Source organism: Ciona intestinalis, chromosome 3 (genome assembly GCF_000224145.3).
Source record: "Ciona intestinalis chromosome 3, KH, whole genome shotgun sequence".
Lineage (NCBI taxonomy): Eukaryota > Metazoa > Chordata > Ascidiacea > Phlebobranchia > Cionidae > Ciona > Ciona intestinalis.
In genome coordinates, this window is record NC_020168.2 from 6,563,595 (window position 1) to 6,591,575 (window position 27,981).

General features: G+C 36.7%; 4 protein-coding genes across 13 annotated transcripts in view; 1 reads left to right on the forward strand and 3 right to left on the reverse strand.

Moving 5' to 3' along the window:
* Window positions 1–467: 467 nt before the first annotated feature.
* Window positions 468–2,435, reverse strand: LOC100178921. 4 transcript variants are annotated; one of them, XM_009859802.3, is made up of 4 exons: window positions 2,325–2,434; window positions 2,012–2,069; window positions 1,586–1,731; window positions 468–1,173 (listed from the first exon to the last, which is right to left on the reverse strand). In XM_009859802.3, exons 1-4 carry the CDS (start codon window positions 2,328–2,330, stop codon window positions 1,030–1,032), a joined length of 354 nt encoding a protein of 117 aa, XP_009858104.1. In that variant the 5' UTR covers window positions 2,331–2,434; the 3' UTR covers window positions 468–1,029. The 4 variants fall into 4 exon arrangements, with proteins under 4 accessions (XP_009858104.1, XP_009858105.1, XP_009858106.1 ...); XM_009859803.3 differs by having other exon boundaries at window positions 519–1,173; window positions 2,012–2,066; window positions 2,325–2,435; XM_009859804.3 differs by having other exon boundaries at window positions 519–1,173; window positions 1,586–1,728.
* A 1,883-nt stretch (window positions 2,436–4,318) lies between these two features.
* Window positions 4,319–6,157, forward strand: LOC104265581 (major antigen-like). The gene has a single exon (XM_009859918.1). The coding sequence runs from the start codon at window positions 4,319–4,321 to the stop codon at window positions 6,155–6,157; it is 1,839 nt and encodes a 612-aa protein (XP_009858220.1).
* Window positions 6,158–6,669: 512 nt separating this feature from the next.
* On the reverse strand, window positions 6,670–15,114 carry LOC100101826 (transmembrane protein Vc569). 5 transcript variants are annotated; one of them, XM_026833540.1, is made up of 20 exons: window positions 14,975–15,113; window positions 14,484–14,533; window positions 14,092–14,155; window positions 13,769–13,861; window positions 13,412–13,537; window positions 13,042–13,128; window positions 12,519–12,632; window positions 12,073–12,168; window positions 11,578–11,690; window positions 11,301–11,394; window positions 11,025–11,114; window positions 10,831–10,965; window positions 10,404–10,526; window positions 9,865–10,046; window positions 9,237–9,600; window positions 8,726–8,903; window positions 7,982–8,082; window positions 7,620–7,785; window positions 7,118–7,346; window positions 6,670–6,859 (listed from the first exon to the last, which is right to left on the reverse strand). In XM_026833540.1, exons 1-20 carry the CDS (start codon window positions 14,998–15,000, stop codon window positions 6,726–6,728), a joined length of 2,565 nt encoding a protein of 854 aa, XP_026689341.1. In that variant the 5' UTR covers window positions 15,001–15,113; the 3' UTR covers window positions 6,670–6,725.
* A 621-nt stretch (window positions 15,115–15,735) lies between these two features.
* Window positions 15,736–27,981, reverse strand: part of LOC100182059 (titin-like) — a 22,222-nt gene continuing 9,976 nt past the window's right edge. For all 3 annotated transcript variants that reach the window (XM_026833831.1, XM_026833832.1, XM_018811250.2), the window contains exons 13-34: window positions 27,447–27,561; window positions 27,004–27,185; window positions 25,983–26,302; window positions 25,654–25,788; window positions 25,107–25,251; window positions 24,634–24,794; window positions 24,158–24,305; window positions 23,719–23,871; window positions 23,247–23,399; window positions 22,705–22,860; window positions 22,158–22,304; window positions 21,703–21,779; window positions 21,217–21,333; window positions 20,655–20,897; window positions 20,118–20,292; window positions 19,714–19,814; window positions 19,237–19,429; window positions 18,743–18,884; window positions 18,248–18,408; window positions 17,752–17,902; window positions 16,321–16,438; window positions 15,736–16,142 (exon numbers count right to left, since the gene is read on the reverse strand). In XM_026833831.1, the coding sequence (XP_026689632.1) occupies window positions 16,080–16,142; window positions 16,321–16,438; window positions 17,752–17,902; window positions 18,248–18,408; window positions 18,743–18,884; window positions 19,237–19,429; window positions 19,714–19,814; window positions 20,118–20,292; window positions 20,655–20,897; window positions 21,217–21,333; window positions 21,703–21,779; window positions 22,158–22,304; window positions 22,705–22,860; window positions 23,247–23,399; window positions 23,719–23,871; window positions 24,158–24,305; window positions 24,634–24,794; window positions 25,107–25,251; window positions 25,654–25,788; window positions 25,983–26,302; window positions 27,004–27,185; window positions 27,447–27,561 (3,356 nt within the window). In that variant the 3' untranslated portion in view covers window positions 15,736–16,079. The remainder of the gene's footprint in view (window positions 16,143–16,320; window positions 16,439–17,751; window positions 17,903–18,247; window positions 18,409–18,742; window positions 18,885–19,236; window positions 19,430–19,713; window positions 19,815–20,117; window positions 20,293–20,654; window positions 20,898–21,216; window positions 21,334–21,702; window positions 21,780–22,157; window positions 22,305–22,704; window positions 22,861–23,246; window positions 23,400–23,718; window positions 23,872–24,157; window positions 24,306–24,633; window positions 24,795–25,106; window positions 25,252–25,653; window positions 25,789–25,982; window positions 26,303–27,003; window positions 27,186–27,446; window positions 27,562–27,981) is intronic.

The window sequence follows — 27,981 nt, forward strand, 5'->3', positions numbered from 1 at the left end:
AAAAAGTGATCAAATATTAGGGGTGCGAAAAAATATTGCATAAAATCTTTGCTCGAAATCGTGTTGGTGCAAACTAAATATTTTAAAAATACTGCGAAAATAAAGAACCAATCGTTTATCGACGTAGTTATGACGATTTGATCATTTTGTACTATGATGTGTACCTATTTTTGCAGCACCGAGCCCAACGGTTACCTATCACTTGTAGACCACAGGGCACAGGTTCAAGTCTCAGCTACCACCTTTGTGGTTGTATTTTGCTTAGACAAAGCAGTTGATTAGTTACATTTACTCTCTTCTTCAATCTGTAGCCTACATACTGTGTGCTAAAACTGTCTTTCAAACGTCGGGGGTTCGGAGTTGGGCGCTACTCAACCGTTCGTTTAGACTCTTAGAGAACATACAGACACAAGTACGCGTAGAGAGTAACTCCATTTTATGACCTCCCCTACACAAATAAACACACATTTACAGCGACCTAGTTCTTGTATTGATGTAAGGCACAGATTTGTTGAGTAGACTTGAAGAAATATATTCTCTAAACATCATTATTATTATTGAGTATTTAGTGTTTATGAAGTTAGTGAAAAGTAAGTGATATGCATTGGAATGGCTTTTCCCCATTTGCTGCAGCTGTAGCAGCTGAAAACACGCTTATATACAATTGTCCATGGTTTGTTAGAAGTGTTAAAACGAGTTATTTTTAACTACAGAAACGTAAAACATCATTAGGTACCATATGTGCATTGTGGTCTTGGACATTCTTTGAATATGATTGGTGTAACTTGATTACCTTGCAATGTACTTTTCTTTGGCATATAAACATTATAATGCAATGCACATCTAATACATTGTAGTTTATGTACAATTTTAACACTAAGTATTATTGCAGCTTTTGAAAATGCACCAGATTTTGCTTCTGATAAAAATAACGCCCAACAGCAATACTATACACCCAACACTACGACATTGCATGTGCATTGCAGATTTAAAAAGAAAAATCACAACAAAGTTTTAAGACTGAGACGGTCATTCAGTTTTGTCTTTTTTGCTCGCTAAGGATGGTCTTGGGACAGATGGCAGTCTTGATGTCACAGTTGACACGCCCCCAGCTACCACATCGTAACTTTTACCAGCAACAGCTTTAGTTGCATTTACTCCCACTTCTGCAGTCTGGAATTCAAGTTAAAATTTTAGTGCCAATATACCAACTATTAAGTTTTTAGATTTTTTACCCCAAAGATATTTTTAAAATCAGATAAAAAGCTGGGTCAATATACCCAATATGGCAATATATAAATGAAAAGTAATAAAACAACCAGTTTTATATTCATTTTATTCTCTTGGTATATGGTTCTAGGATGTAGCACGTAGGGTGAAATGAGAAATCTGAGGTTGGCTAGAATTGCCCCATACCATGTTACACAATTCAAACTCATCCAGAAAATGATCACAATGTAATTTAAATGTACATGTTGTTGCTGTCATGTAGATAGAAGTGTTATAAGAGAAATTTAGGTGTGTAAGTGTGAAAAGATACTCTATCCTTTATTTTGTGGTCTAAACTTAAAGACATAACCATTACCTTAGATGCTACTACATATGAAGTGCTTGCGACAAGCTTAACCGCGCCAACACCTAACCCCACAGTTCCACCAACTGCTCCCTTTGTCATATTCACCATCCCGCTTCCCATGCGCCATAATATACCACCAGATGCTGCTGGGGCTGCTACATTGAAATAAGGGTTGAGGTCATATACAACAGGGGCAAAAAGCTATGAATTGTAAATTTAGTAATTGGTTTAATTATTTAGGTCATCACAGGATATGACATGTTTGCCAGTCATCTGCATAAACTCAAAAAAAGTTAACTATTAAATGATGTAGTGGGAATTTTACCTTTTTTATTATTGTAAATAAAACAGAAAAACTTAGTCAAATACAAGCAAACTGTCAGAAATTGTATATTTTTTTAAATGTGAACTTTAAATACAAATTACACAACTTACCCTCAGGTTCAGTTTTAAAATCTTCTGATGAAATAGAAGTCACTTGCGAAGAATCCTGCTGTTATATTTGGTTTATAAAAATAATGCAAAACGTTAGTGATTATTTTATGACTTAGCGAAGAATTCTAGCATGGTAATCTTATAAGTCTTTATAAATAAATATACATTAACATTTATACCAAACTTAGATTTATTGCAACCTGTATATTATAAAAATAAAACCAATAACACTGGCATATATATGATACTGAAGTAATAAAATAACCTGTATGCTATATAGATAAACAGTAAAATAAATTAAAACTAAACTTACCCTCATTTTATTGCGTTAGCAGGAAGACGAATTAGAAAATAAAATTATACAGGAATTATGAAATTACAGAAGTAACAATCTCATTTTTAATATTTCAGATCATTTAGTCTAGAAAAATAAATATTTTTGTACTTTTTTGCTCCACAACACAAGTGTAAATAAATTACATTAATTCAGCCGAATTTCTTTATTCCGCTACATAAGCGTACCTATGCCACGAATCTGCAATATGTTAGCATGACGCAATCTTCAGAAATTACATTTAACTGTACGTCTGTACCTATATGAATAGTATATACAGATAAAACATTACACTGCACTAATGTCTAAACTAACATTTTATTCATATTATTTTTGTAAAACAGCTAAAAGCGTTGGTTTTCACCGATGCAGTCTGCAAATTGCGCAAACAAGAGCAATGTTACCACATAGATCAGCTGTACGATGCTAACACGTAAACACATACGGTGGCGTCGTGGCGCCTTTAAAATATGGGGTCGTTTAAATCGCCACGTTTTGCAGCTGAGTTTTTGGAATGAGAGTTTCCAGTAATATAATTTGAGAAGCTGTCACAACATTAGATTTAGAAATCGTTACAGAGATTCTGTTTACAGTAAAATAAAGGCGCATTGTGCAATCAAATAATGAAAACGATGAACTTTCGTACACATTTCAAGCCTATTTAACACAGAATGTAAATTTGCTATAAAATTCATAATTTTGCCTGAAAAATGGTCCAAATTATTAGTTTGAACTTAAACATTTGAAACGATTTATTATGGTTATGCCTTGATACACATGATTGGTGGTGAATAGCGCCGCTGCCAGGGACGCCAAACGCAAGAACAGCTGAGAACGTCTGTCTCACTTTCTGGTGATAGATTTTAGCTATCAACTGACAACTTCTATAGCATAGGTCTTATGCTGTTACTATTATAGTAGAAAGGAGATATTAAATTTTATCATAACTGTGATTTGAACGAGGTATATACGCAATACGCACGTAAGCATAGTATTTAGAATATTTTATATAGTATTATGGGCAATTGAACACAAAATTTAAGTTACATTTAGATGTGTGAGTTGGTATAGTGGGGTTATAACTTAAAAAACATCAGTTTTTGGCATAACTTCTTGCTTAAAAAAATCAATTTAACACAAATGAATATATATTATTTAAATATTTTCCATTTTGGTCTGTTTAATTAAAGTCCACAATGCTGATAATTAAAAAAAATATTAAACATCATAATTTTATTCCTGCTTTATTGTGTATTTATATGTTTAAGTGACACCCATTGTGTATAGTTTAAATGTTATTCTTCTCGTTCTTATTATTGTTGGAGTTTAAATACTCCGAATAGGTGGGCAGACACAAAGCATCTTTTCTTTATGGGGAAATTTGATACGCTTTCCATTGTTAGCCATAGTATGTGAGGTGTATGTGTCTCTTATTAGCTGCTGAGAGTGAGAAGGAATAAAACAAGGTCATTTTTCCTGTTGTGTGTGTTGCCCCTTTAAAAACATATATTTATATAACAAGTAGACTACGTATGCTGCCCTGTGTTTGTTTGTCCTTTTTATTAACAATTTATGAAAAGGTTACTACAGTTAAGCAAAAATTAAAATAGGATATTACAGTGTGTGTTGCACCTTTAAAAATATATATTTATATAACAAGTAGACTGCGTATGTGCCGCTTTGTGTGTGTTTTAATATTGACTGTTGTATTTTAAGATAGACTGCTAAAGTAAATAGTACAAAGTCTAGTTTAGAGTTATGGTACAAAGGTGGAGTTTCCGATTTCGCAAACTATATTTTTTCCATTTTTAATTTTAGTTTATGAAAGGTGTCTACAGTTGTGGTAAACTTTTAAAATGGTTTTAAAATAGAAAATTTCAAAGAGCAATTGTGATAGGATAAAGTTTAACGTTAACTTTTTATGTACAGAGTAGTTTCAATTTGTAAATACTTGAGTTTGTTAATATTTAAACATGCCTTCCCACCTTGGGCATGGAATGAATGTTCCTTACTTGGATCGGTCACCTAAAGCACAAACAGATTACCACACAGTGACTAATCTTCCATTTGAAATCAAACCAAAAGTTACTTTTCGATATGAAATAATGAACAGGCCCACTAGTGTTAACTTACCATTTCTATTAAAATCAAAAGAAGCGAAAAGTCCGAGATCTTCAGTAATGGGGTTCACATCGAATGATAAAGAAATGCAGGACCAGGAATTCAAGCAAAGTGGAATCGAATACGCAAAGTTTTTAAAGGAACATGAAAGAACACTTGGACCTGTTGGGTTCCTAGATTCGAAACGGTACACGCACACTTTTAATGTAAAATCTGCTGCTTCTTCGCCAAGGACCAATATTGGGATGAAGAGTGATAAAGAACCAGCGACTGTTGTTGCGTTGACAAATCGGATCGCTGCAGATCAAAAGGAATTCGATAAAAGGATGAAAGTCATCGAGGATCATATGTGGCAGCATAAGCAGGAGGAAAGGGGATTGAAAAGAGTGGAAGGTGATGTCACAAAGAAGAAGAGGGGAGTACTTCGGATGATGAGAGAGTTTGAGAATTCAATGAGTAAGAAGATGCTGGAGGAAGAAAAGAGGTTGAATGAATCAATCGAGCACACTAAGAAGATAAGAGCAGAGGCGGTGCATGCTAAGGAGGAAGGGAGAAAGAGAAAGATCACTAAAACTCATTCGGATTTGCAGCAAACTAAAGATAAACTTCGGAAGAATGTTCTTCTAGTTACGGATGCAGAGCGACAATATAGAGCAAAATTAACTGAGCTTGAGCTGAGGAAAGATCAGATGCAAAAGTTGACTCGAGAGTTCGAAGATCGGCTGAAGAGGAAGGAGACGGAGAGATATAACCTTGCGAAGGAACTTTCAAACCTCGCAATCCAGATGAACATGGAATCAATGAAAGGAAGGATTGCCGATGCAGAGTTTAAGAGGCAGGATCGGGTGCAGGCTCAGAAATATATCAACGATGATAAAGCTCATCAAGCAGAGCTCGATAAAAAAATTAGGCGATCAGAGAGCGTTTATCGATCGTCAGAAAACAGACGAAGACAAGCCAGTGCGCATTTGTCTGACAGGAAAGCTCATCTTTCGGAACGGAGCCGTGAAGGAGACAGGAGGGTTACAGATAATAGGAACTTGGTAGAGGGCAACATCGCTGCCCAGAAGAAGCTACAAGAAGCAGCGGAGGCTGCGGAGTTGGATAAGAGGAAGAAGGAATATCAGAGGAACGTGCAAGCCCATGTTGTGAGGAAGCAAGTCGCGCTGAGGAAAGTTCAAACTGCGAGGCAAAAGTCGGCGCAAGAAAGGACAGAGAATTGGGAGAAAGTGTTTGATCAGAATCACCGCGAGTTCGTAAGAAAGAGGAATGATGATCTCCTCCGCACTTTTACGAGGATCGTCCAACGTGATAATGAGATTGACCATCAGCTTTATCAGAAGTGTCGGCAGCATGAGTATGGCAGGAAGAGCCAGGAGCAATCGGTGAGGAAATTGGAGGAACAGTTTGTGAAAAGTCGGGGAAAAAATGCTGGGAAGGTGAGGGAAGCGATCAAAGAAGCTGATGAGAAAGAAAACAGGCTTAAGAAGAAGTTGACTACGGCTCAAGCCCAACTTATTCAAGCTCAGAACCAACGTAGCACAGCTGAGTGGATGTTGAGAAAATACAGAGGAGCAGCAAAAGAGACGGAGTTGGTACAGAATGAGCTGATGCGGGAAAATAAACGACTCCTGAAGATCGGATCACGAACTGATACTTACCTTGAACAACAAGCAGTCCCTGCCTTGTAAATTTCCATCCTTGTTTAGGTTATTGTTGTAAATAATGTTACTGTGAGAACATAATTACCTACATAACAGTGTATATTGTTTTAACTTTCCTGCTTTATTTGCACATCCATAAAAATTAATTACCTTTTTGCGAACAATTTGCACTTATTTTTATTAAATATTTTCTCTAAAATATATGTGTGTTTTAACAAACTATTTGTACAGAAATATCTCACAAGTGGTTTGACCCACAGCCTAGGCTAGCACACGTGGTGGTAGCAAGCAGTTAATTTGATTTAAGCAGCCAGTTTGAATAAAAGTTATTTTTTGTTTGGATTACGATTTAGTTTTATAAGAATTGATTTATTGTTAAGACCTCTTACAATATTTAATTTAGAATCATATTTTTATTCTACTTTAAAATCTATCTTATTGCTTTAGTGTTACGCTAGGGTCTAAGAACATTTTAAATTTAAAATTAGTGGTAAATACTGGCCATTCTAAACTACCAACACACCACCAGTACAAGCATATGAACCATTGGATGAATGTATTGCACAACAACAAATATAAATAAATAACAAAAAAATTATTTCGGGGTAATATTAGCTGTAGCGCAACGTCGACGACATAATCTCCATATAATGGCCACTAGGAGTGCTACAACGAACAGAGATAAGGAGACGATTCCAACAACGAACCAAACATATTCAGTTTGTAAACCTAAAGAATTAATGAAAGTTTAATATAGGCCACTCAGTGAATCTAAATTCTACTGTTATTGATTAATGTGGTTAATTAACCTTGTTTGCCAATCTTAATAAAAGGAAAGACTACTAAACATAAATCAAACAAAAAACTAAATGTGCCAACTGCCTTTTTAATCTATTGTGGTCACAAAGCGAGGAAGAAAGTCACGACCCCCAAAACCACCTGTCTGTGTCATTGTATACGAAACCATATACAAAATAAACCACTCACCAAACTCAGTTGGATCCGATTGATCCAGCACCCCATAAAGTCGTGAATTTCTGCTCCAAACATCACCTAGTGGAGCAAATCTATCTCCCTCCCACACTTCTAGGATGTCTCCTCCCTGCTCTCCTGGGATCACAGAGATAGGACCAACCACTGCATCCAATTCAGCATCATTGATTGATCTCTTTCTCCTTGAGGGACATTTCATGATCCCAGATCCAGAAGAACATTCCTAGGGGGAGGAGAGGAAAAGGGTTTTTATATATACATGTATGTTAAGGTTTTATAAAAACTCTAATGATGTAGCCATCAAGGGTGCTAACATCTTTGAATCCCATTTGATTTACCCAACAAAAAAATTATATTCTTTAAGGGTGAGGTCTTCATTGAGGCACACCTGAGACTTAGGGTGTAGGTCTATTAGCCCAGCACCCAAACACCCAGGGTGCTAGACCAAACTCTGGCAGTTTATATACCAGTAACAAATAAATTGCCCTCCAATTACCTGCAGTTGTTCATTAGAACACAGAAGAAGTCTTATATGTATGAATATCGTTCGGCAGTTTGAGCTTGATGAAATGGGAAGTTGAAACGAGACACACGCTGGCACTGTTGAGTTATTTGTGTTGCCGGTGGTTACTGACATGGAGATCCCAGAACCCACTGAACAACTGAAATAGAAAGTACATTAGTTTGGGCACGAACATTGCACAAAAGTTCCAACAGTTAAACCTTGGCAAAAAATAGTCTGATTTTAAAGAAGATCAAACTAAACATACTTTAAGTTTAAATCATTATTAAAAATATTGGGGCACAACAAGGGAATTTTTAGAACAAAACACAAAATTAGCCTAAAATATAACTTACCCTTGGTGTATTAATTGAATGGCCGAACCAGAGTCTTGGTATCGAGAACAAGATAAATACATTTCCTTCACTGTGATGGTGGTTTGGTTGCGGATGAATGCCTGGAAGTATATGGTGTGTACCTTATGCTCACTGTCAAGTTATAACAGGAGTGTCTTTTAAACACCAGACACACATGGTGTATTCATACACCTCATGTTAACTGTTGAGTTATAACATGGGTGTCTTCTTATACACCAGACACCCATATGGTGTATTCATGCACCTCATGCTCGCTGTCGAGTTATAACACGAGTGTCTTCTTATACACCAGACACACATGGTGTATTCATACACTTCATGCTCGCTGTCGAGTTATAACATGAGTGTCTTCTTATACACCAGACACACATGGTGTATTCATACACTTCATGCTCACTGTCAAGTTATAACATGAGTGTCCTCTTATACACCATACGCGCATGGTGTATTCATACACATCATGCTCACTGTCGAGTTATAACATGGGTGTCTTCTTATACACCAGACACGCATGTTGTATTCATGCACCTCCTGCTAACTGATGAGTTATAAATAACAAATAACTCTTATACACCATACACAAACACGGCAATCTACTGTAATACACTGCAAGCCTGCTGTCGAATTATAACATAGGACGAAAGTGTAACTGCTTGAATGAAACAAAGTACTACACTAGCCAAAAACAGCTGTATATTTGAAAACAAAACCAGTATCCACAAACTTTGTAATATTGGTTGTACTAACAGATAGATGAACCTGGTCACCAACTGTATATGCTGCTCCATCATTCAATGAATGTTGAGTAGGACAAGCAGACGGGCAAGATTTAATTCGACAAATATTCACAACGGCTTCAAAGTTTCCGTACTCGGTGATGTTCTGCATGCTTACGTTTACTCTGGAACAAAATGATTCACATTAATGTAGACATAGACGTAGGATGTTGAGTCTATGGAATCCTACAGTTTAAAAGAATGCCAAAATAGGATAGTTTTTGCTAGTTTTGTCACAGTGCCCCATTGATATAAAACATAAAAGAAGAAGTTTACCACTATATAACGACACCTGTCACTGTCAAAAACAATGGCAAGCACCATAGGCCTTAATCTTATTGTTTAAAAAAGATTAAAGGACTCTTGTATTTTGAGATCTAATGTTACAATACTAATGGCACAGCACTTTTGAATTGCAGGAAATAAAAAAAAATCTTAGTAGTAAAATAAGAACTTACACAGGTTGAAGTGACATCACCACACTGTATTCACTCGAGTAGATGCACGTGAACTGTATCACCGGTACCGGCATGTCAAAGTTACCGGATAGATGTCGGTTGATCCAGATTTTGTTGGTAAACGATACAAGGTCGGTGTTATAAGTTTGTTTTGTCCCACAGTCGTTAAATGGAAGGTTGAGTTTGAAGATGTAACTGCCGTTGACTAAAGTTCCTTGGCAGATATTGTTAGAGTCGTGTTGTTCTGATATACTGGCAGATATGTACATGTAACTGTTGCGAAGTTTGGCGTCAAATTCAAGGTAGAATTGTTGGGAAATTGAAATTTGAATTTCGTTTTTGTTGCAGTTCAAGATTGGGATAGCTGGAACAAAAACCATAAATAAACATAAAAAAATAATCTTCGAAGAAATTAAATAAATAGGAATACAGATTGCTGTATATTTAACGGAAGTTTTATTTTACATGTGCTACCTTCATATTACATTGATCGGAAAATAATGGGATGGAAACTAAATTTGCTCGAACAGCTATGTATAAGTTTAAACATAACAAACCAAATAAAACTGGATTGTTTTAATGGAACCAATTATATCTTGCATATTTGTGCTGTTAGGCCAGATCTTACCTATTGTGCAATTCTTTCCAATGAATCCATTTCCCCCACGACATATGTATCCCATCTCATGTGTTAATGATGGTATACATACACAGTCATTCTTGCAAGGTTTGGTGTAACAGACACTGGTGTTTGAATATGGGATGGGTTTGTCACACAAGGTACCGGTGTAGTCATTCGTACATTTGCATCTAAACAAACAATAATTGCGGTGAAACGCAAGTGTATATAAACAACAGTAATAACCTCATTTTATGCGTATGTACTTAAAACAACGTTTAAAAAAAATCACAATTTTCAACCAATGCTCTTTTATTTACTTCATTCTTAGCGTGTTGTAATGACTGTTATTTTAACTTTTAATTTTATTTTTCTTCGCTACGTTAACTTAACTTGACCTTTGTTAGTGATCCAAGGGATAAAACAATTATTTATGTATTATATATTTTGTCATATAATTCTCATTGTGCTTGCTTTTCACAACGTGACCACTCCTATAATTCATTAAATATGACATCATTATGACATCACAAATACTTTAAATTCACCTGAACCCAGTCACAAGATCACTAACACATGTAGCTTCATTCTTGCATGGAAGTTGTAGGCATGAGGTTGGTTGTGGAACCGCTTCAACTGATCTTCCTGTTTTAATGCACCTTGCTGGTCCACTGGTGGTGTGGAATATATAGGTTATTATGGAACAGCTGGTTTTGCAATGCAATTATACTGGTCAATGTTAATTAAATAAGCTAGACAAGTCTAAATACATTTTTTTATACAATTAGGGCTGGCAACATTCCCAGGCCCTAAAGTTTTTAAGTTTGGCTTTTCTAAAAGTTTATTGGATCAGGCAAAGCAGCATTTGTGAATTAACTTTTAACATTTCACTAAAACAGCGCCCCATCGGCCCTTTGTCATTAAAAAGGAATAAAATAAGATTCCGAAACATTTTAATTTGCATTTCTCCCTTACCTCCCAATCTTCATACATCTTTTGTGTCCTCTACACGGAGGATGACACTCCTTCTCTTTATCAGGATACCCGGAGGATTCATCTGTGTCTTGCATCTCACATCTTCTACCAAACCATCCTTCGTCACATTGACATCTGTGGAAACATAATTGGCTAGTAAGCAGTGGTGTAGAAGTATAATGAATGCATCTTACTTGAAACCATATCGGGTATCCATACACCTTCCATTAACACAAGATTCAGATTCACAGCCTCTTGGTGGTTGCATGCATTGAGGAGCTCCTCTGTAATGTAACATGTGCTAGACAGTTTAAGATAAATTAATATCTGTAGTATAGTGAGGCGTGGTAACTCTCGAACACAAGGGTATGAAACAGAACACTCATCTTATATTACTGTTATAACCTAGCCACTAGAATAAATAAGTTATACGTTCAAGCTTAACCATTACACAGTAGTTTTATCTTTACCTTTCCCTCCTTCCTCTTCCCCTAACACATCTGCTTGGTGGTTCACATGGTGGGTGGCACTCATTATCTCCTTCGTTGCCATTGTGGCCGTCACCATTATGTCCGTCACCATTGCCATTATGGCCGTCGCCATTTCCATTGTGGCCGTCGCCATTTCCATTGTGGCCGTCGCCATTTCCATTGTGGCTGTCGCCATTGCCATTGTGGCCGTCGCCATTGCCATTGTGGCCGTCACCATTGCCATTGTGGCCGTCACCATTTCCATTGTGGCCGTCACCATTGCCATTGTGGCCGTCACCATTGTTTTTGTGGCCATCGCCATCGTGACCATCATCATTATCTTTACTACGCTCGCAGTGATGACCAAACCATCCTTCATCACAATCGCACCTAAAATTAAATGGAAACACTGGTGGCAACAAAGCACAGATAAACACAAATATTAAATATAAGCTCCAACTACACATAAGGAGGCAAATGACATATTGTGTTGTGGATTACAGAAACTACAGATCTTAGAGATGGGAAAACAATTGTTTGAAAAATTTTAATTGGGTTGCCAAACGCACCTAAGAAAAAAGTAGGGCACAGTTTTAAACAAACAATTGTTTGAAAAGTTTAAATTGGGTTGCCAAACGCACCCAAGACAAAAGTAGGACACATTTTTAAACATAAACATATGGCTACGGGAATCAGTAATCATTCTAAATTTCATCAGTAAAATTAAATAAAGGCGTTATGTTAAAATACATGGAGGTCGAAACTACTCTACCTTGGATACAGATGAGTGAGATCACAAACTCCATGAGAAGAGCAAAGTTCATTGGAGCAATCTTCCTCATCAAATATAACACAATCAGATTCACTTCTGGGGTTAAACAGGTGTATTTTAAAATAATAATTTAATTTATCGGAAACATACAGATTCAATTATATATGGGTGAGGTGTATACTATAAAATGAACAAAAAATAGAAAGAAAACATTGTCCATCATATTATTTATAATATATTCCCATATTAACAAATAATTTCCCATCTTACCCCACCCTACAAAAACAATGTCCATACCTGTCCCAACGAAAAATAGAATGAAAACAATGTCCTATCTTATCATTTACAATATATTTCCATATTAACAAATAATTTCCCATCTTACCCCACCCTACGAAAACAATGTCCTAACCTGTCCCACCCTACATGTATCATAAAACAACAACCTTTCATTAAAAACACATTTTTTTCCATTCTCGCATGGTGGGTCACAATCATGTGCGATGAGGTTTCTATTCATTTCGCAGTGATGACCAAACCAACCTTCATAGCAAACACATCTAAAAATAAAATGAAACACATCTGAAAATAAAATGAAAACACTGAAACACATCTGAAAATAAAATAGAAACACTGAAACACATCTGAAAATAAAATGGAAACACTGAACTTGAAGCTTTTCAAAAATTTTCTTTCTAAGTTAGGCTGTTTGGTTTTATGTGTCAATAAACATTTACAGAAGATAAATGATAAACGAAACTCAAAACTTCATTCCCATTTTTTTACTTTTTTACTTTCTGGTCTGCACAGTTTGTGTGTTCGGTTATTCAGTGCCACAGTGCTGGTAATAACATTTGGGGTAATGAGCTTATCCTGGCCCAAATCTTAGGGGATGCATGGCGTGTCACACAGTGGGACCTCATCCATATGGAATCATAATTACATTGTCAAAGTTACAAGTCAACTTACATTAATCTTACTCCTTCCACCATCAGACACTCCCCATGCTCACATCCCGGACACCCAATGTCCCGCTCAACACAATGTGCTTCACCACTGCAAGGATTGAAATGTCAGATATAGTTTGTAGGTAAAATAATACTGGTCCTATGGAGACAAGTTTAAGAGTATTTCTGATATAGTTGCATTTATAGGTATTAGTGTACAATTTAATGTGATTTTTGAAAATGAAGGACCAAAATGGTATTTTAGAGGTTTAGAGAATGGAGGTAAAGGACCATATAGATTTACACAGTTAGTTTTTCTTTTCATTAGGTATATAGTTTTTCATTAGGTATATAAGCCTGTAAACAAAAATAAATATGATAATTACACCTACTTCCGCCTTATACACTCTTCATGTGGCATGCATGGTGGTTCGCAGTCACCACATGGAAGTTCATGTTCAAGATATTCAATATTAACTTCACAGAATTCACCAGACCAACCAGGGTAACATTCACACCTGAAAAAATGGGATTTATAACAACATGGCACTTACGAAGAATCCTCAAGTACGTTACAGATTAGGCTGATGGAAAAGGTTAGAGGTTGGGGGTTATTATTTGAGGGCTAGTAGTTACAGTGATTATACGGATTGGGGGTTGGTTGTTATGCCTAGCAGTTATTAAATAACGTAGAGAAATGAGAAATGTTTTCTAGCACCCAATTTTTAAATATTCAACCAAATTCTCACCGAATTTCATGACCTTCTGGGAAACAGTCTCCATTATCAGAGCATAGTTCAGATGGACATTGAAAATCCTCTGGCAGGCAGATCACTGAACCACTGTGGTAAATGGGATTAGAAGCTATTAATGCATATTGTAGGATGGGGTGGGGTATTGTGGGACAGGTTTTTATTTTATTTTCATGTCTTGGTTGATAGAAAAACACAGAATTTTACTTAATATATAACCAACCCAAAGATACTAAAAGGGGGTTGTTAATTGGTAAAAACATAAAGTATCCCATATTACCCCACTACTATATTTGGAGAGCAAACCAAATTAAACTTACTCTGGTTCTTGTACGCACTGTTCGTTCTCTGCACACATAGCACATGAACTTCTAAACATTCTGCCTGTAATATAAATTAACAATAATATAATACGTAGCCCCCGCTCAATCACAGTGGTTAGGCACGCTCGGCTTTTACCAGAGGATATCGGAAAATCTATATATGTGGGGAACTTGTAAACGGGCACGAGGTAGAAAAATCAGAACACCTGTGTTAAAACAATTACCGTTGCCCAGCTACACCAGGATAAACAAGTGATTTATATTTAAGATTGGTTTATCAGCGTGACGCTGAGTGGAGACAACGCAATAAAGGGGTAAAAAGTATAATTAAAGTTACAACATAGCATAGATAATGAAATATAAATTAGGTTTAAAAATCTTTTGCTCACCGCTTTGCGCAACAGCTAAGCCCGAGAAAGAAAAACAAACCAAGGAAAACCTGTAAAATAAAACTTGATAAAATTCTACAAAATATCCGCTGCGTTTTTATTATGACATTCGTCTCCGTATACTTTTTAACGACTATCGTTTTGATGCCTTATTTTTCACTTCGATACAGTAGGGTGGGGGAAGATGGGACCCCTTTTTATTCTATTTTCTCGTCTTATTTGGTAGCAAACAAAAACCATTCAAAGAATTAAAAAAGTATATCCTTACGACTTCCATAGATCGTTGTTAATTGTTTAAAAAACGATCAGGATATTTGGATATTATTTGATAAAGGTGTCCGATCTTTCCCCACCCTACTATATTTTAATTAATGTGCTCATCGTTACTGAACTCGAAGATGTAAAAAATGTACAAGTTTTTATTTAAACTTAAAACAACAGTCGTTGAAGAACTGTAGAGAAACGTAAAATACAAAGGTAATTGGACTTACCATAAACAAAAACAGAACAAATCCATTTCAACTTAGGAACTTAAAACAACTGAAAAGAAACAAAAACTGCAACTTCTTCCAATGGTTTCAAACTAAACTGTGAAAACATCGTGTTGGGTCGAAACATAAAGGAAAACGAAACGCGTTGATTACGACACGAACACACTTGCCCCGCAAAAGTAAGAATTCCGCTTCATTTTCTCTTCCTTGTTTCTTTATTATATTTTCCTCCTTTATCTCCTCTTTTTTTCTTTCTACTTAAAGTACGCTCCTGTATGTCGCAAGAAAACCAGTGGAACGGAGCTTGCTTCAGGATGTGTAGGTTTTGATAATAATTCGTACGGACTTAACAGTTTCTCGGAGTTTTAGCCAATTTGGTCTTGGCGCTCGCGTTCATATCAAATTTGTGCATTTATTCTTGTGTAATGTGAAAGAGCCTGGTTCTTTTTGGGGGTGCAACAGCCCAAGTTTTACACTGACACTCTTTTCCGCTTTTTTTCTCCATAGCGTGTTTTAACGACTGTTGTTTTGCTGTTGATTCCTTTCTTTTTGTTTTTTAAATAATATGATCGCTACCGTTTTCAACAGGATAAATATTAAAAAGTATGTTATGTTATTAAAATGGGTATCATACTGCGGACTGTGAGGTACAATTCATGTTTGCTTATCCATACACAACAATAACTTCAGAAACTTGACCGTGGGAATAGGAGTAGATAAGTCACTCAAGCTACTAACCACAAGGATATACAAGAACCCGAAATGGTGTTTTTCGTTTATTTTTTAAGCTGTAAATAATATAACCCGTGCGAAATACGCAGAAAGTAGTTCGCCTTAGCAGTCGTATGATACAAGGTAAAACATGTATATGCTACATACATATGTGCAAATATAATCACGTCTTGTGGTATATACAATGATTAGCCGTCCAGGTAATGAAATATGTTTAGCTACCATGCGCACGTACACACACCCACGATTATCATGCAGAAGTAACAAAGTTTCACAACTTTCTTTAAGAAATTCAAGAACATCAAAAAACCGATCAACACTGACCATTCGCTAACACTACGTCATAATACTAAGTTTTGTGACGTCACATTGGTTAATCCATGACGATTAAATTTGCTTCCGACGAGGCAGTCCCAACTGAGTTCTCCGCAACAACCTGTGACGTAATTAATACGTCATTCATTACGTATTTTTAAAATAATTTGTGTGACGTCAAATGAAGGTAATTTTGGTGAAGCCACGAAAATATGACGTCATTGAGTAATTGGCAAACAAATTACGTCTTAATGTAAGGTGAATGACGTTACTATGACGTCACTCACCACGTCACTCACTTTGTAAACACCAGCGTCGGATTTTTTGACAGAAGTAAGCACGAGGCGGCAAAGACCGATGACGTTTTCTTTGAAGTAATGGCTGTCGTCAGTTACATCTCGGTTGTCTTTGAACCACCTGGCAAAGATAAAGTTCAGCTGTTGTGAGGCTTAACCAGGGCTGGCTATTCTCTCTCATTGCGGATTAACGTAATATATAGTGGTAGAAGTATAGACGCTGCGTGCTGGTACCACAGAACATTTGTTACGCCACTCAAACTATTTAAAGATATTTAGTTGCGTGAAGGATGCTGGTGTATATATAGTAGGGTGGGGGAATGTGGGACACCTTAACACATAATATCCAAATATCCTGATTGCTTTTTAAACAATTAACAACAGTCTATGAAACTTGTAAGGATGCGGTTTTAGAATTCTTTGAAAGTTCTTTGTTTACTACCAAATGGGGCGAGAAAACATAATAAAAAGGTGTCCCATCTTTCCCCAGCCTGAGCTGTCGCAGTTGAACGTCTTACCATTGCATCAGTTTAACAGTCTTTTTGTTCTATAAGGGTGATGTTACACACATAGGCACGACAAGAGACATGGAATGAAGGCAAGAGTTGGACATTGTCTTATTGGGTCTATATTACAAAACAATCACCCGGGAGGGAAATCGTATGCGGGCATGAGGTGCGTGTGACACTATAAAGGGCACCCCGTGTTGTTAAAACGGTTGTTGCCCCTACCATGCGAGGATTAACAAGCTACATTCTTCCAAAGGGGACTTCAGGTTATATCAAGCCGCTATAGTTACAATTTTATCGCTGTACAAGCTCAGAACTATGTGAATAGATAATGATAACACATCAAACTATTCGATTGAATTAGGACTCCAGTTATAAGTATGACACTGACGACACTTGAGTTCAAAGTTATTATAACAACGCAGAAGAAAGTTGGCAACATCAGAGAATATCTAATGTATCGTTCACTTATGTTATAATCAGTTTACTTTCAAAGGTTATACATTAAATATTTATAATTGGATCACTTTAATATATTTATAGAGCGTATGATGCAACGTGTAGGTATGCAGCCATATAGTTGGAGCAATGCCCAATATATTGGCCAGTTAACAAATAATTTGGCCTTGGATAACTTCCAATACGTGCAAAAGTGCCAATGGTATCTTTAATTACCGGCCGAGTCTTTTTAAAGCAAGGTTGTAGATGTATTTATACCACGATCGTGTTTTGTTGTCAGGAACATATTTTTAATCAATGTTGTCCCATTTGTTACACCCTTAGCGTGCTATAACAGCTTTCGTTTTGCTGATTTTGATCTATTTGCTATGTTAAGTTGTCATGTGACCTTGGCCACTGTTATAGAAGAAGTTAGCATAAAAGGATGTTATTTTATGTTGTAATATACAACATACACAATACTGACCTAGTTGAAGGATACGGTTTTCCAGCTATTGAACAACTCAGCGTTACTTTGACTCCCTCTGGAACATTTCTTGGTTTCAAAGGCACAGTTACTGTGGGCGGTTTTCTAAGGTCTTTCTCGTCATATTGGATGTCCTCGATTTGAACTTTAGCTGGAGAGATTGCACTTGATAGATGTTATGTTTCAAGTGTAAGCTTATGTAAAGGGAGACACATTGGTAAAAGGGTGATGAACTTATTTCGGTGGAAACAGCAGAGTTGCTGAAGCTATACCAGTGTGTGGGTAAGCAGACATTACTTTTGGTTGATTTGGTCATTCATATACTTGTGGAGGGACTTGAGTGACTTATCCATGGTTGTTACTCTCATGCTCACAGTCGAGTTGCTGAAGTTATTGCAGTGTGTGGATAAGCAGACTTTTTTATATTTACATACAGCAATAACATAAACGGTAACGTGTATATACAGATACAACAGCAACATATAGGCTAACATACCAACATGTTCTTTTATGTAAACCATCTCTTTGTTTTGGAGTGGTTCGCTCTTTCCAATGTTGTTCTCAGCTTGCACACGTAAGTAATATGAACGCTGTTTTCGTAGATCGGTGATGGTGAAAAAATTATCCTTCACGTTTTGAGCAATGGTTTGCCAATCTCTGGTATATATAACATGTTTTGTGTTTTTCATGGGTTATGTTATTGTTTTATAGCTTGCTTATGGCTGCATTGTGTAAACAGTTGTCAGATTGCTATACCATTGTTGGACTTTGAGGGTATGTGTCTTTGCGCAAGAACTGCAATTGTTGCAACCAAGTGGTACTAATAGGCTGTTCAAATTGTCAGCCATAAAAAAGAAACAGCCCCCCACAAAGTTACATATGTGGTAACCCGTAAGCGGGAACGAAGTGCATGAAACAAAACACCCGTGTTGTAACGACTATCATTGCCATGCGACGCGAAGATAGACAATTTTAAAGCGTCGCAACTCACCTTCCTCTTGCTTCACGTTTCTGGATGGTATACCCAGTTATGGAGTTTCCCCCGTCATGGGTGGGTGGTCGCCACTTCAACGTCACGCCTACGTCATTCGCTTCAGAGACTTGTAGGGGTCCTTGGGGGGGTGACGGGACGTCTGACGTAACAAGAAAGTATTGTTATGTTGTTGTAGAACGAATATAACTTACAACGAGGTATAATTTAATTTATCAGTAGCTTATAAGTAATAAATGTAACCTATTTTTCTTTGCGTGGCGGGGCAGCGACACTCGTAATTAAATGGTTGGTCTGTTTCATACACCTCGTACAGTTACGAGTTACCAAGTATACGTTACTTTGTGAGTAATATTATTTAGCAAGAACCAACAAAGCTTTTAAATTTAGGTTAACGTCTACAAGATAGCTTTTATCTGTTTTTTTTTTTAAATTGGAAAGGGTGAATTGTTCATATGATATTTCCGATTTTATCAGAAATATTCCGAACTCACCCGAAACAACGACTTTAATCGCGAGTGTTTTCTCCCCCGAGGCATTCTTCAACGATATATTGTAAGTTCCTGTGTGAATTCCTTTACAATTCCGTATCATAAGCTGGGAGATACCATCCGCATCATTTATCATCACGGTTTCGTGAAGTTCTTGCCCGTTTACCGACCAACGAATGTCAGGTCTTGGTCGACCCTGTGTTTATAATGATGTCATAATGTGCTTTGCTAAACTGTGGAATAAGATTAATGATTGATTGTAACTTAAGTAACCCAGCGTGGAGCAGCAACGACGGTCGTTATATTACGGGCGTTCAGATAGATATCGTTAGCACGTAATACCCCTTATTTCCGACCGTAAGATCTCAATCTTTTAGAATACAAGGAGCATATACAATGGTGAAGTACTGGTTCAATTCTGACCGGAATCGCAGGTTTCTATGGAGTTTTTTTACATAACAGAATAGAAAGCATATTTACGTGATAAGGGACGTGAATTCGAATGGTTCCTCCAGCGTTTATTTGGAATCCGTGTCTTACTGCTGTTTCTAATTCTGACGTCATTTTGAACGCGGGGGCCGCTGAAAACAAAGGTTTGAAACATGAGAGTAAAACCAAGGTTTTATTATAGCATACAAGTCTTATAAAAAGTGAAACCTATGCTACAGCTGCACATTAACGCAAAAACACCAACAATAATCGGTTTAATATTAATTTAACACCTACGATTGAGATGCATAGTTAAGGATGCCAGTCATAAATTTCAAGTCTTAACCCTAGTCTTAACCAATATCGCCAGATCCTAAACGCTGTAGCCTTTTGTATTTAATTCCTAAACTTGCTTATTACGTGGCTTCAAAATACCTTGAAACTTAGCAACTAACCGTGTATTTCCTGGGCAATAAATGACCCCTTGTATTGGTAGTACTTGCTGTAAGACCCAACGTTGACGGATCGAATCCTGACGTGGTAAGAACATCCTTGCTTCAAACCACGAGCCGTGAACGAAGTTCCACTGATGTGACTGTCGTTGTATTTCTGCCATTTATCACTTCCTTCCTGTGTTAGGGTGGAAGGAGTGGTTATAACTTGGGTTTCTCCGCCATGTGTGGTGTATTCATACACCTTATGCTCACTGTCAAGTTATAACATGGGTGTCTTCTTATACACTAGACACACATGGTGTATTCATATACATCATGCTCACTGTCAAGTTATAACATGGGTGTCTTCTTATACACCAGACACACATGGTGTATTCATACACCTCATGCTCACTGTTGAGTCATGACAGAATATTCAGTATACTCTACACATGGTGTATGCAAGCCAAAATCTAAAATATCCCGTTGACAAAACCCACGTCCATGGTGTAATATGTAAAGCAATAACATACAAATATAATGTCACGAACCCTTTACCTCCTTCAACTCAATATCATATCCCAACAGATCCCCTCCACCATGGACGTCTGTTCCCTTCCAAGCAAAAGACAGCGAAGTATTCGTTGAATCTGTAAGTTTGATATCACTTGGCTCTCCTGGTGGATCCACCGGTTCCGATGCCGATATTGGCCTCGATGCACGTGAGGGGTCGCTTTCTCCAGCTTTATTGACAGCAAATACACGGAACTCGTATTCGATGTCTTGACGTAAGTTATTCGCCTGTAGGTTGCAACACACAATGGTTAAACGTGATGGTAAAGCTTAGTGAATCGTTAATCAGAGCAAGCAGTTTTAAACTTATATTTTGCCAAGATTATAATAACGGTAAGTGTAGGTGTAATCAGCCAATCCTGGCCTTAATCCAAGAACGCATGGTGTGCCACGCTGCGGAATATTATCCACATAGAATCAAAAAACAGTAAATATCAAGGTTCCCCAAACTGTCCTTTTTCACAGTTTTTAAGCTGTTAATCTAGTTTAACCCCTAGTCTATACAGGTTGCTGGGTTTAAATCCCACCCTAGCAAATTTATATTTACCGTGAATTGTGAATCTGTGCATGGTTGGTCGGGGTTACAACGGTTCCAAGATGACGTTCCTTTCTTACGCTTCTCAACGTAGTAACCAAGAAGGGGGCTTCCCCCATCGGACGTCACCTGTTCAATAAATGTAACTTTTTTATCTCTACACTATAGTCGCTAATAACACGGGTTCCCGTTTCATACTTTCCGTGCCCACTCACGAGTTACTATAAATATAACCTATTTATTCTGGGGTTATGCTGCATCGACAGTCATTACAACATGGGTGTTTTGTTTTTATGTAGCTTATAAAAGGAATGACTGGCTTGGGGCAACTACCGTTAAGTGTATTGCTTAAGGAGGCGTATGCCCCTAATGGTAGCAGCGTTAGACCTCAAGCCCATACCATTTGGTCTAGAGGCGAGGGCCCGAACCAATGAGCCATGGAGCCAGTTATTATTACAGCTGACTATGAAGTTTATTTATGACATCACACCCTCTTACTTTGTTCCATTGTATTGTAATTGAGTCGTTTGTTGCTGTTACCATGTCAACATTACCAGTAACAGAAGCAGGCGGATCTGTAACATTGTTTATAATTATAACAATAAACCTCTTAAATAAAACAGATTATTATATGACGATAGCCATTTGACACATACTGTGAACCCACATTAAAAAAAAATTTAATCATATGACATCCCAATATAACAATATAAGCATAAATGTGTGGGAAAAGCCACAGGTTGGCTGTCCTACCCAACTTACTGTGAACTCACATTAAAAAATAAAGTTTAATCCAACGAGATCACATTATGACTTCACATAATCACATTACATAAAGACATCCCATTATGACATCACATTATGACATCACATTATAACATCACAATATGACATCACAATATGACATCACAATATGACATCACAACATGACATCACATTATGACATCACATACCATATGGATCTTTAACAATAACAGGTTGTGATTCGTTTGGAGTTCCATCTCCAACCTCGGAAACAGCTCGAACTCGGAACCTGTAAGTCTTTCCACCGGGAACATTCGCGCGGAAACTCGTTGTTGCTCCATCAGCAGTTTTACCAACTAAACATTTTTAAGTTTTTATAATGACGATTCTTAAAACACTCAAAGACATTTTAATATATAAGAAATACTTCGTAAGCTGTTTTACTGACTGAAAATGATGATGTATTTACGATTCTTATGACAGACAAAACATTTTAATATAAACATAACAGCTCATGTTTACTAATTGTGATGAATTTTGTAAATTTAGCCCAAATGTTGTGCTCATGAAGTTAGACAATTCTCAAAATAAAATAACAGAATGAAAAGCCAAGTCCAACAAATAATTTACAGCAAACAACTATATTGCTACCAAAATGACATCATCAGTATCTTATTCAAAAAGATCTATTTTATCTTCTGCAACTCAAACTATTTTAAAACAAAATATTCTTTCCCCTTAGTCAAACTTATTTACCTGAAGACCAAACTTTTCGATTTTCTTCTCTTTTCTCGATGACATAGTGAGTGATTTTACTTCCACCATCACCAGATGGTGGCGCCCAGGAGACAGTGAGGCCTTTGCTTGAAATATCCGAGAATTCAACAGGTCCTTCAGGTGCTGGGGGTATGTCTATGGAAGGGTGGTGTAAGGATGAAAATGACTTGTTTATTGTAGGTTTATTGGATTGTTTATTGGAAGGTGTGTGATTGATGGGCGTGGTGGGCGATTCTAGCTTTGGTGGAACTTTTTATATTTGATAATTTAAGAAGGTTATTTTGTGTGTAGGTGGGTAGGAGTAGTTACTTAAAATAACTGTATGAGTTTATTATTGTCAATAAAAATATAAGTTTAACACCATTATCGTTGAAAACAATGAGTTACTCAGCGCCCTGAAGCCTAAGGTACTTTGTACAAGATGGTCCTGGTTTAAATCTTGGTAAAGTGAGATACAACATTATGGAATAATGGTCCAACTCTAGTCTCTACCTCAATAGAATACAAAGCCAGATACAAACCTAAAACTTGGACGTCGACAGGGACTTGAACCTCGCCTGCTTCGTTCTTGATCTTACAAATATACTTTCCACTGTCAGATTGTTGGCACTTGTGCATTGTAAGGTTGGCATTTGCGTGGTCGGCATGGTTGGACACAACACGCTTGCCGTCCACTGTAATATAAAAAAATAAATAACCAGCTGGGGTTGTGAGACATATTGTTACCAATGAGTTATCCAAATTATCAGCCATACAAAAAAAATAAAATAATCACGCACAAAGTTACATACGTGTTAACTTGTAAGCTGGCACGAGGTGTATGAAACAGGACACCCGTGTTATAACAACTGTCGTTTTCCGGCCATACGAGGATAAAGTAAGTTACATTTATTCATACATTCACTGCAATAGCTTCAAAAACTTGACTGAGCATGTTAGAAGTCAAAACTACAAACAACACATCACAATAAACATTATGACATCACAACTTACTTTCAACAGGCTTGCCATCTTTTTCCCACGTTATCGTAGGTGGGGGTTCCCCTCCAGTTATAGGGAACTTGAGACGACATGTTTGTCCCGCTTTTACTTTGGTTGGATTTTGACTCAAAGCTTTGATAAGTTCGGGGTTCACAGAAGGAGCAACTGAAGATTAATATTAAATAATAGCTACCAATATGCTGTATTTAAATTAAGTAAATCGACAGCATAAGAGGCCCTGGCATGCCTTGCAGTAGGATCTCACCCATTTAAGAAATAGCTTCAGTGCTTATTAATGTAAGAAATCGAAATTGGTGGGTTATAAGGAAAAAGTACAGAAAAACAAACTTATTTTATTTCTATAAAAAAAACATTAGATTACAGTCTCATTATGGCTATTAAATATTACCATAATCATTTAAACAAGGTAACAAGGTATATGATATCTCACCAACAGCGGAACCACACGTGACAGGACCCGACACTGCTGGTTCGCTCTCTCCTTGTTCATTCACCGCTTTCACACGGAAAACATATTTTTCTCCCGGTTCACATTTCGGACATTTGAACTTGGTGGTGGCTGGTTTGGCTTCACCAACCTAAAAGAAAGAATGAAACTTTAAGTCTGAATGAATTTTATTTTCATTTTCTTGGCATGGTGGGCAGTTATTCTCATGTCATGTCTGAGCATGGCGCACATTTATCCTTATAACAACAGTCGGTATAACACGGGTGTTCTGTCACAAATTAAAATAGAACTAAAGTTGAATGAACTAACTTAAATAAACACATATGACAATCACTAGAAAATAGAAGTGGTTTTAAAAAGATAAATCGGTTTCATTAAAATTAGACCAATAGACTACTTTACACCAATTCAAAAATGCAAATCCTTCTCATTATTAAATTATGTCATAATTCCATCACCTTCTCCCATTTATTCACTCCAGCCAAAGATCTCTCGATGATATACCCAGTGATGGGGCTTCCCCCGTTGTCTTTCTCATCAGGGGCTTTCCACGACATTGAAACCCCCTTGGCATCAATTTTATCAAAATTGATGGGGGTTTTCCCAAAGTCAGGAACGTCTGCAAGTTCATAATGTTAAGCTAAAATAATATAATTTTTATTTACTATTTCGAAGAGGAATACCGAAGAACATGTTATTAACCCATAGACGATATTATTTTATTCATTCAAGAACGAAAAGAAGGGAATTAAAAGCAAACAACATTTGTTAAAACACGTTATGGATACCAAGTGTGGAAAAGAACGTCAGTTGAAAAGGAAGCTGTTGCACCCAAGAGTACCAAGCATAATGCTCGATGTTGCCACACCATACAATACCACACAAAGTAAATGACATCCATTGATCAAGTAACATAGCAACAAGTACCCACCCTTTACAATGATCTTTGTTTTAATAACAGTTCCTCCGATATTGTTGAAGATCCTTGCCTCGTATTCACCGCTGTCCGATGTCTGACATTTACGGATCTCCAAAGTTACGTTGTTGGCAGTTGAATTTTTGATTGCACGATGGTGCTAAAGGGAATTTAAGTTAATTAAATATGACTTCAATATTATTTTAAATTTTCTCTTCTGGGTAAAAAACTAGAAATTTTTAAAACTACTGTTCTGTCATTTGGGTATTACATTATTCCTGGTAGCACCCACTGTAGGAATTAAATGTAAGTTATATATCTTGATAAAATACTGTGTCATTGGGCAATTGCTTCAACAGAGTGGTCCCTTATGAGTTTTTTATTAAAAAATTACATACGGGTAAGTCATAAGTGAGTGTATGAAACAGAACACCCAGGGTATAATGATTGTCAATTACCCCCCACGCGAGGATAAATCAGCATTTATTCATAAATTTACTTAAAACATGATGGCAACATATAATTTATCCATTAGTTTATGTTCACACTAATTGATTTAAACCTTGACTGGTAATATTTCCTCCCCATCATGCATCCAACTTGCACTAGGTGGGGAGTTCCCCGAACATGGTACCGTTATCTTAGCAGTCTCACCAGCTTTTACAATAATCGGGTTACGCTCCAACTGCTCAATAATCTGAAAGGAAATGGAAATTAAATCAAGAGTTTACGCCAAATTTTAACTGGCACTTATTTTTTTAGAACATTTAACAATTTTTCGGGGGCATTGAACAAATTAATAATTGGATATTTTTATGTGTTTTACCAACTAATATACCCCTTTGTTTTTTCTTTACAACCTGGTTAAAAACATAATATACACCCACCCACCTTAGGATCAATATAAGGCGCCACATCTTTAGCTGTTGGTGTCATTTCATTCGAGACAAGCGGTTCGCTTTCTCCTTCTTCGTTCTTCGCTTTAACGCGAAACTGCGTCGGTTTTCCCTCCTTCAACCCGGTAGCTTTAAACTCTGTCGTTCCCACAGGTACTTCCCCAACTTTCTTCCACTTCCCGGAAGGATCTTTTTCCTCTATGACATAACTATCAACCTCTATTGTGTCATCAATGGGGGGATTCCATGACATAGAGACAGAATCGGCTTCTACGTCGGAGAAAGCGATCTCCCCAGAAGGAGCGTGAGGTTTGTCTGTGTAAAAATGGTTCATCGGTCAATTATGGATGTAGCTTTATATAAAATAACAGTTGTTAAAATAGACTATAGATATAATAAAACATATTTTAGGTTTTTCTGGGTGAAAATGATCAAAAAATAATGTAACTTTTAACCATGGTCAAACAATGACGTAACTTTGTATATTTTGAGTGAGGTTCTATAGGGACAGGCAAGCCAGGGGAACTGGGATACAGGTGAGAGTTGGAACATCACCTCCTAAAGTTAAGGATACAACTTACATAATGTTAGCTTATTTATCACTTACAAAGAAAGATATATTTATTTAAAGTATTTAAGAGACGGAAATAAAACAGAAAGGATTTTCTAGAAATAAACAATTATTGTTATGAGTATAACACAACCCATATCAATTCCACAACACATGGAGATAAAACAGCAAAATTTCTAAAGAAAAGATCAGTTTTTAAAGTTAAAAACACGCCGTGGACATGACAATATAAATTTGTGACATGTGTGTTGTGTGATGTAACAATATATATCTATGACATAACACATACTATGAATATAAAATATGGTGGGGATGTATAAAACAGTACATATCTTTTATAAAGGGCAAACTGTTATGTTGCAAATAATACAAGCGTTCCCACAAAACATGTTTGTAACATTTGGATTAAATGTGACTAAAACACTTTTTTATGCACAGCACATACCAACGACTTTAATTGGAATCTCGATTTTTGCTTCTCCATTCTCGTTGTTGATCGTAAGCTCATAAATGCCACTGTCAGTTACTTTACATTTATCAACTTCCAGCTTTGCAACGTTTTTAACGGTGTCCATGTGGAACCTGCCCTTCTCTGACAACGTGACTCTTCCGTTGGTCCATGAGGTCCTAGGGGTGACACATGTGTTATTTTTTTACCTTTTTTACTTTCCATTAACAAGAAGTTTTTAATTTTAATTTATTTTTTTGTATTTGGTAGGATAGAAAATTAAGTTAAAACTAAGCGTTAGTGACATTTTGTTGTTCTATAATTTTTTTTTTTAAATAATTTTATTTTTTAGTAAATTTATTAGAATTAAGTTGCACTTTTAACACCGTGTACTATAATTATAGACATTAAAACTTCTTAATTAAAACAGCATAGCTTACGACATAGGTGGCATTCCACTGAATGGGATTTCTATCTTAGCTTTTTCCCCAACTTTAAACTTAAGCGGATTTTTTTTCAATCTTTCGAGAAGACTTTTGTCGACAGTGGGAGGATCTGAAACAAAAACTTGTTAATGATGTATTTGTGATGTCATCAATGATGTAGCTGTGATGTCATTAAACTAAAGTGATATCCTCTAATTATACAATTTATATTCTTGCTAATAAATGAATGTATCTTATTTATCCTCGCATGGTTGGGCAACAACAGTCCTTAAAACACTACAACAGTTACAACCCCCATCATTATAAATCATTAAACAAATACTTTTTTCCTCACACCAAAACACAAACATGTTAAGTGGTGGCACGGTCACTATACCCGGCGCCGTGGCATAGTGGTTAGCGCGCCTGCCTGTACCACAGGTAATGGGTTCGAGGCTTGCAGTGCTACCATTGTGGGCGTATGTGGGCAGGACACAACGGCAATTGCTTCAACCCAGTGGTCACTAATGGATTGTCCAAATTATCAGCC

Excerpts from the sequence above, each read along its gene's own strand:
- LOC104265581 (XM_009859918.1), top strand. The coding sequence starts at position 4,319 with ATGCCTTCCCACCTTGGGCATGGAATGAATGTTCCTTACTTGGATCGG.
- LOC100101826 (XM_009859646.3), bottom strand. The coding sequence starts at position 15,000 with ATGGATTTGTTCTGTTTTTGTTTATG. Across the intron at positions 12,169-12,518 it reads AAATGTGTTTTTAATGAAAG|AAGTGAATCTGATTGTGTTA; the intron begins GTTGTTGTTTTA and ends GTTTAACCCCAG. Across the intron at positions 9,601-9,864 it reads TGGAAAGAATTGCACAATAG|CTATCCCAATCTTGAACTGC; the intron begins GTAAGATCTGGC and ends TTTTTGTTCCAG.
- LOC100178921 (XM_009859802.3), bottom strand. Across the intron at positions 1,732-2,011 it reads TTTTAAAACTGAACCTGAGG|CAGCCCCAGCAGCATCTGGT; the intron begins GTAAGTTGTGTA and ends ATTTCAATGTAG. Across the intron at positions 1,174-1,585 it reads CATATGTAGTAGCATCTAAG|ACTGCAGAAGTGGGAGTAAA; the intron begins GTAATGGTTATG and ends CTTGAATTCCAG.